Source organism: Coregonus clupeaformis, unplaced genomic scaffold (genome assembly GCF_020615455.1).
Source record: "Coregonus clupeaformis isolate EN_2021a unplaced genomic scaffold, ASM2061545v1 scaf1239, whole genome shotgun sequence".
In the NCBI taxonomy this organism is placed as follows: domain Eukaryota; kingdom Metazoa; phylum Chordata; class Actinopteri; order Salmoniformes; family Salmonidae; genus Coregonus; species Coregonus clupeaformis.
Window position 1 is genome coordinate 86449 of NW_025534693.1, and position 9029 is coordinate 95477.

The 9029-nt window shown below is 45.4% G+C and overlaps 1 protein-coding gene across 1 annotated transcript; it reads left to right on the forward strand.

The window, feature by feature from the left end:
* Positions 1-1060: 1060 nt before the first annotated feature.
* On the forward strand, positions 1061-2639 carry LOC121531469 (beta-1,3-galactosyl-O-glycosyl-glycoprotein beta-1,6-N-acetylglucosaminyltransferase 3-like; the record flags this gene model as incomplete). The annotated part of the gene is made up of 2 exons (XM_045217809.1): positions 1061-1068; positions 1367-2639. Coding segments are annotated over exons 1-2 (1281 nt in total), but the record flags the coding sequence as incomplete, so codon positions are not given.
* Between the last annotated feature and the right edge of the window lie 6390 nt (positions 2640-9029).

Below are 9029 nucleotides of genomic sequence, written 5' to 3' on the forward strand. Positions count from 1 at the left end.
CCCCAGTATCTCTATTTGCACATAATCTCTTGCACATCTAGCATTCCAGTGTTAATACTATTGTAATTATTTTGCACTATAGCCTATTTATTGCCTTACCTCCATAACTTGCTACATTTGCACACACTGTATATATATTTTCTGTTGTATTTTTGACTTTATGTTTTTTACCCCATATGTAACTCTGTGTTGTTTTTATTGCACTGCTTTGCTTTATCTTGGCCAGGTTGTAAATGAGAACCTGTTCTCAACTGGCTTACCTGGTTAAATAAAGGTGAAATAAAAAATAAATAAAATAAATTGGATTTATTAACTACAAAAAGGTAAGACATGTTTTTATTTTAAGGTGCCACTCTGCAAAACAAGTTTGTTAGCTAGCTAGCTAGCTTGCTAGCTAGCTCCGGTCTAGCTCTCGAAAAGTCTAGGCAGCATTATGTATAATGTGATGGAACTGAGAGTCATGACCAAGGACTAGCTCTGGTCCAACGTTAGTTAAGCCAACTCTCCGAAGTTCAAAGACATTCAGCGTTCCTCCATAGAAGCTGCTCCTCCGTAGGTATAATTCTGTGGACCTAATTCAGATAATGCAGGTCATCACAACAAGATGCCCAGCGCTTCATACCCAGCGCTCTCCTCACCAGGAACATTTCAGTCGCATATGGCACCCTACACTACACTTGTCTGTTCAATGCATGTACATAGCTTGGCTGCGCCATAGCAAGCTGCTCTATCCATTTGTGAAGTCATTTAATGTAAACAAAATAGATTTCAGAGGTTTAAAAAGGAATAATATAATCTGGTGCTTTTTTTGGTTGGAACCGGTTCAGAACTTTATTTTGCTGGTCGGAACAGTGGAACGGAACGAAAAAATAATGGTTCTGTTCAGAACTAAACGATTATAAAATAATTTCGGTTCCAACCCCTGATTTCATTCTGCTTATTCTACTTTATAGTGCTACTGATGTGTCACAATGTTGACCAGGAAATGATCCACAAACAGGGGAAACCATGCATAGGGTGCTACAGGTTGAGCCACTCCCATAGTGTCTACAGAAAGGCCATGCCAACGTAAGTGTATACGCCATGCACATAGACCATGCCCACTATAGTCAATGATTACAGCTCTCCTTTTAAACTGAAGTGTGAGAGGTGTGTCATTTATTTGAGCTCTGAGGTGCGGGCGAGACACGTTATTCAGTTGAGCAGCAGTGTGCAACTCCTTAGCTCCTTAGATGTAGATGCTAATACCACCACATAGACCGCCATAGATACTGCTACCATAGACTAGCTAGCCATATGCTACCATAGAGAATACTACATAGTTAGATAATAACCGACTAGTCATGTCTCCTCTTCTGTTGTCCAGATCTCAGAGAGTCTTCAGGAACTTGTCTCTGATCCTACTGAGTGGCTCTGTCTCTCTGTTGCTGTGGGCCGCTCTCAGAACCTGCTCTGACAGGAAGCCTCTCCGCGCTCCAGACCTTTTCCCTCTGCACTACGCTGCTGACCTGCCGGCCTGCTCAGCCATCATCAGAGGAGACCTGGAGGGTCTGGAGAAGGAACAGCTCAGCAGACTGCTGAAGACCAAGAAGAAGAGCCAGCAGCTGTCGGAGACCTTCTACCACAACGTGACTCAGGACTGCCAGAGATACGTCACAGACAGAGGGTTCATTACTGTGCCTCTCAGCCAGGAGGAGGAGGAGTTCCCCATCGCCTACTCCATGGTCATCCACGAGAAGATTGAGATGTTTGAGAGGCTCCTGCGTGCCGTGTACACGCCTCAGAACGTCTACTGCGTCCACGTCGACCAGAAGTCATCCGAGGACTTCAGGAGTGCAGTGAGCGCTATCGTGTCCTGCCTGCCCAATGTGTTTGTGGCCAGTAAGATAGAGAGCGTGGTCTACGCCTCCTGGTCCAGAGTGCAGGCTGATCTGAACTGTATGGATGACCTGCTGAAGTCACCGGTCCAGTGGAGGTACCTGCTCAACACCTGTGGAACCGACTTCCCCATTAAGACAAACGCTGAGATGGTTCAGGCCCTCAAGCTGCTGAACGGGAAGAACAGCATGGAGTCAGAGGTCACCAACAACAATAAGAAGGGCAGATGGCAGTTTCACCACAACGTCATCAACACAGTAGTCAGGACAGCTGTTAAGAAGACCCCTCCACCAATCAACACCCCCATGTTCTCTGGCAACGCCTACTTCGTGGTCTCCAGGGCCTTCGTCCGTCACGTGACGGAGAGTCAGGAGGTCCGGGTTCTGCTGGAGTGGGAGAAGGACACCTATAGTCCTGATGAACACCTGTGGGCCACCCTGCAGCGCATGCCCTCTGTCCCAGGCTCCTACCCCGCCAACAGTAAGTACCAGCAGTCTGATATGAACTCCATGGCCAGGGTGGTGAGATGGAGCTACCTGGCTGGGGATGTGAGGAGCGGAGCCCCCTACCCCCACTGCTCCGGGACCTACAGGAGGGCTGTGTGTGTCTATGGGGCTGGGGACCTGCAGTGGCTGCTAAACCAACACCACCTCATCGCTAACAAGTTTGACCCCGAGGTGGATGACGTGGCGATCAGATGTCTGGAGTCGTACCTTCGCTTCAAAGCAACATACCGTGTATCATTAAAGACAGTGGAATCTGTGAGTTTCGTACAAAAACTATTAAATGCTAAAAGGTTGTAAATATGGTAATGACCATTTATTTAAAATATATTATATATTTCTGATTTGTACAGTATATTTCTGTTAGTACTGTATATTTATGACTGTACTGTATATTTATGATTGCCATGCTTATTTAAAATATGTTTTGGATTACATTGACATTTTAGTCATTTAGCACACGCTCTTATCCAGAGCAAATTACTATTAGTGATTGTTGTATATTTCTGATGGTACAGTAAGGAGAGTTGGATATACAGTAATGTATGTTTATTTATGTTTGTTTAACTGTTGGGGTTGCACTGTAGATTTCTGATTGCCATGTACTGTATATTCTAGATGTATTTCCTCCTGTACTAATTATTTATTATGCTAGCAGCACCACCTAGTGGAATGACATGTCTAACTGGACACAGCAGTTCTGTAACCTAATTATTACAGTTCTATATGTGTATTCAACAATGCCGGGGTATAAGGTTGTATATCATGATAACTTATTAATTGCAGAATCAGCTCATCTTTTCTCTCTCTAATTAATGAACCATATCTTGACTTACACCAAGGTATTAAGGCTGCTTGGTACTTTGACTACTCATTAAGAGTTGTTTTTCTGTTGGAACCAATCAATCATTTTTGCACTGCTTACTGTATGTTGACTGTATACCCAAGACATGATTGTATCTAAATTGATTCCAACATGAAGCCCAGTCTTGTCATGTCATTTATTGTTACTGTGGTATATAATTTATTAAGAATAAATATGCCAGCTACTGTCATAACTATATGTCATACACTTTGGCAACAACGTGTTCTTCTGAACTTCCTAATAAATACAGTTAGACTGACGTCACATTCTAGCCTCAACCTCTGTCTCTTTAAATTGTTCTGTTTTCACTTGAAATGTATAGACACAATATCCTCCTTCCAGGCAGACAGACAGGCACAGAGAACACATAACATTTACATTTACATCATTTAGCAGACGCTCTTATCCAGAGCGACTTACAAATTGGTGCATTCAACTTATGATAGCCAGTGGGACAACCACCTTTTTTTTTAATGGGGGGGTAGAAGGATTACTTTATACTATTCCAGGTATTCCTTAAAGAGGTAGGGTTTCAAGTGTCTCCGGAAGGTGGTCAGTGACTCCGCTGTCCTGGCGTTGTGGGGGAGCTTGTTCCACCATTGGGGTGCCAGAGCAGCAAATAGCTTTGACTGGGCTGAGCGGGAACTGTGCTTCTGTAGAGGTAGGGGAGCCAGCAGGCCAGAGGTGGATGAACGCAGTGCCCTCGTTTGGGTGTAGGGTCTGTTCAGAGCCTGAAGGTAAGGAGGTGCCGTTCCCCTCACAGCTCCGTAGGCAAGCACCATGGTCTTGTAGTAGATGCGAGCCTCAACTGGAAGCCAGTGGAGTGTGCGGAGGAGGGGGGTGACATGAGAGAACTTGGGAAGGTCGAACACCAGACGGGCTGCAGCGTTCTGGATAAGTTGTAGGGGTTTAATGGCACAGGCAGGGAGCCCAGCCAACAGCGAGTTGCAGTAATCCAGACGGGAGATGACAAGTGCCTGGATTAGGACCTGTGCCGCTTTCTGTGTACATTCAGGGGAGAGGGGACCATGGGAGGGGACAGTTCAGACAGTAACTTTTTTCATGTTGGATTCTTACAAAGACATCAGCAGTAAACCATTTCCAGGTGCTGTGAGACCTGCAGTAAAGCGTTTCCAGGTGCTGTGAAACCTGCTCTATGTAACTCTGTGGAGGTCATGTGACCAAAAATGAGGATCAAATCAAAGAGACCATAAAAATATATGAATCTCTGTCCATTCTCACATGTTGAATATAAAAAATATAAATGTAATGAAGAACATGCATCAAGCCTTAACAGAGTGCCTTAAATACATAGAAGATACATCAATAACTTTGACAACGTCAACATCTCTACGTTTGGCTTGATACATAAAAGGTTATACAAATGCAACAGAGCATGGTGGAGAGATTGGCCAGAGATTAGAGACCAGGAGGTTGGCGCTGTAGGCTAGTGGCCAATCCTCAAAAAGGGCGTTAGTTTGAGGTACCCCTACCCGGGGTAGAACAAAACAACTATATTACCCCTACCCGGGGTAGAACAAAACAACTATATTACCCCTACCCGGGGTAGAACAAAACAACTATATTACCCCTACCCGGGGTAGAACAAAACAACTATATTACCCCTACCCGGGGTAGAACAAAACAACTATATTACCCCTACCCGGGGTAGAACAAAACAACTATATTACCCCTACCCGGGGTAGAACAAAACAACTATATTACCCCTACCCGGGGTAGAACAAAACAACTATATTACCCCTACCCGGGGTAGAACAAAACAACTATATTACCCCTACCCGGGGTAGAACAAAACAACTATATTACCCCTACCCGGGGTAGAACAAAACAACTATATTACCCCTACCCGGGGTAGAACAAAACAACTATATTACCCCTACCCGGGGTAGAACAAAACAACTATATTACCCCTACCCGGGGTAGAACAAAACAACTATATTACCCCTACCCGGGGTAGAACAAAACAACTATATTACCCCTACCCGGGGTAGAACAAAACAACTATATTACCCCTACCCGGGGTAGAACAAAACAACTATATTACCCCTACCCGGGGTAGAACAAAACAACTATATTACCCCTACCCCGGGTAGAACAAAACAACTATATTACCCCTACCCGGGGTAGAACAAAACAACTATATTACCCCTACCCGGGGTAGAACAAAACAACTATATTACCCCTACCCGGGGTAGAACAAAACAACTATATTACCCCTACCCGGGGTAGAACAAAACAACTATATTTTTTCATATTGTTACATTTTAGTCATTTAGCAGATGCTCTCATCCAGAGGGACTTACAGTTAGTACATTTGTCTTAAAATAGCTAGGTGGGACTGGCACATATCACAATAAGTACATTTTATTCAAAAAGTTGCTATCAGCAAGGTGATTGGGAAAAAAGCCAAGTGTGAGTGTTAGTAAAGTATACTTTCGTGAACTAACAGATGTTTTCAGAACATGGCCAGGGACTCTGCTGTCCTTAACTTCAGGGGGAAGCTGGTTCCACCATTGGGGTGCCAGGACAGAGAAGGGCTTGGACTGGGCTGAGGGGGAGCTGCCCTGCCGTAGGGGTGGGACGGCCAAGAGACCAGAGGTGGCAGACTGAGGGGGAGCTGCCCTGCCGTAGGGGTGGGACGGCCAGGAGACCAAAGGTGGCAGACTGAGGGGGAGCTGCCCTGCCGTAGGAGTGGGACGGCCAAGAGACCAGAGGTGGCAGACTGAGGGGGAGCTGCCCTGCCGTAGGGGTGGGACGGCCAAGAGACCAGAGGTGGCAGACTGAGGGGGAGCTGCCCTGCCGTAGGGGTGGGACGGCCAAGAGACCAGAGGTGGCAGACTGAGGGGGAGCTGCCCTGCCGTAGGGGTGGGACGGCCAAGAGACCAGAGGTGGCAGAACGGAGTGCTCGGGTTGGGTTGTAGGGTTTGAGCATAGCCTGAAGGTAGGGAGCAGAAGTTCCTCTTGCTGTTCCGTAGGTAAGCACCAAGGTCTTGGAGTGGATGAGAGCTTCGACTGGAAGCCAGTGGAGTGTGTGGAGGAGTGGGGTGACATGGAAGGTTAAACACCAGGCGGGCTGCAGCATTCTGGATAAGTTGCAGGGGTTTGATGGCACAAGTGGTGAGCCCAGCCAACAGAGAGTAGCTGTAGTCCAGACGGGAGATGACAAGCGCCTGGATTAGGACCTGCGCAACTTCCTGTGTGCAGTAAGGTTGTACTCTACGGATGTTGTAGACCATGAACCTGCAGGAGCGAGATACTGCTTTGATGTTTGCAGAGAAGGACAGGGTGTTGTCCAGGTTCATGCCAAGGTTTTTTGCACTCTGGGAGTGGGACACCGTGGAGTTGTCAACCGTGATGGAGAGGTCTTGAAGCAGGCAGGCCTTCCCCGGGAGGAAGCAGTTCAGTCTTGTCGAGGTTTAGCTTGAGGTGGTGGGTAGGGCTGTTGCGTTGACCATATTACCGCCACACCGGCGTTCAAGAGCCATAAAGGCAGTCAAATTCCATGTGACCATTTAGTCATGGTAATTAGGCTTCTCCGAGCTCTGATGCTGCTGATGGTCATTAGTAGCCTACCAAACTTGCTAACTGCCTGGTACTCAGCACTCTATTGTCCCTCTAATCACTCTGACATTAATGCAAATGTGTTCGAAAATCTAATCAAACACTTCATGAGAGCCCATGAGCTCATGTTGTACAACATTTCTATAGGCTATGCAATTGCGCGAGAAAACAGAGTGATGGCCTCTATTAAAAAGAGGAGGATCCCATCAGCTTTCTAAAGGCTAGGCCTACTATATTTATTTCTCAACGTTCGTAATATTAAGCACATTGCTTCTCTTTACAACAGGAGTATAGCCTACCTGGCTGCATGAAAATGAACCACGTAAAAATCGTCCTCCATTCACTATTTAAGTGCATAGATGACGTGCATTTTTTCCGCTGCCCCTGTTTCGAGAGTGGTGCATGATAATGGTTCAATCTAAATCAAAAAACATTTCACACATATATTATTTAGTACAGTGGGGAAAAAAAGTATTTAGTCAGCCACCAATTGTGCAAGTTCTCCCACTTAAAAAGATGAGAGAGGCCTGTAATTTTCATCATAGGTACACGTCAACTATGACAGACAAAATGAGAAAAAAAATCCAGAAAATCACATTGTAGGATTTTTAATGAATTTATTTGCAAATTATGGTGGAAAATAAGTATTTGGTCAATAACAAAAGTTTCTCAATACTTTGTTCTATACCCTTTGTTGGCAATGACACAGGTCAAATGTTTTCTGTAAGTCTTCACAAGGTTTTCACACACTGTTGCTGGTATTTTGGCCCATTCCTCCATGCAGATCTCCTCTAGAGCAGTGATGTTTTGGGGCTGTCGCTGGGCAACACGGACTTTCAACTCCCTCCAAAGATTTTCTATGGGGTTGAGATCTGGAGACTGGCTAGGCCACTCCAGGATCTTGAAATGCTTCTTACGAAGCCACTCCTTCGTTGCCCGGGTGGTGTGTTTGGGATCATTGTCATGCTGAAAGACCCAGCCACGTTTAATCTTCAATGCCCTTGCTGATGGAAGGAGGTTTTCACTCAAAATCTCACGGTACATGGCCCCATTCATTCTTTCCTTTACACGGATCAGTCGTCCTGGTCCATTTGCAGAAAAACAGCCCAAAGCATGATGTTTCCACCCCCATGCTTCACAGTAGGTATGGTGTTCTTTGAATGCAACTCAGCTTTCTTTGTCCTCCAAACACGACGAGTTGAGTTTTTACCAAAAAGTTATATTTTGGTTTCATCTGACCATATGACATTCTCCCAATCCTCTTCTGGATCATCCAAATGCACTCTAGCAAACTTCAGACGGGCCTGGACATGTACTGGCTTAAGCAGGGGGACACGTCTTGCACTGCAGGATTTGAGTCCCTGGCAGCGTAGTGTGTTACTGATGTTAGGCTTTGTTACTTTGGTCCCAGCTCTCTGCAGGTCATTCACTAGGTCCCCCCGTGTGGTTCTGGGATTTTTGCTCACCGTTCTTGTGATCATTTTGACCCCACGGCGTGAGATCTTGCGTGGAGCCCCAGATCGAGGGAGATTATCAGTGGTCTTGTATGTCTTCCATTTCCTAATAATTGCTCCCACAGTTGATTTCTTCAAACCAAGCTGCTTACCTATTGCAGATTCAGTCTTCCCAGCCTGGTGCAGGTCTACAATTTTGGTTCTGGTGTCCTTTGACAGCTCTTTGGTCTTGGCCATAGTGGAGTTTGGAGTGTGACTATTTGAGGTTGTGGACAGGTGTCTTTTATAATATAATAATAATAATATAATAATATGCCATTTAGCAGACGCTTTTATCCAAAGCGACTTACAGTCATGCGTGCATACATTTTTTTTGTGTATGGGTGGTCCCGGGGATCGAACCCACTACCTTGGCGTTACAAGCGCCGTGCTCTACCAGCTGAGCTACAGAGGACCACATTTATACTGACAATAAGTTCAAACAGGTGCCATTAATACAGGTAACGAGTGGAGGACAGAGGAGCCTCTTAAATAAGAAGTTACAGGTCTGTGAGAGCCAGAAATCTTGCTTGTTTGTAGGTGACCAAATACTTATTTTCCACCATAATTTGCAAATAAATTCATTAAAAATCCTACAATGTGATTTTCTGGATTTTTTTCTTCTCAATTTGTCTGTCATAGTTGACGTGTACCTATGATGAAAATTACAGGCCTCTCTCATCTTTTTAAGTGGGAGAACTTGCACAA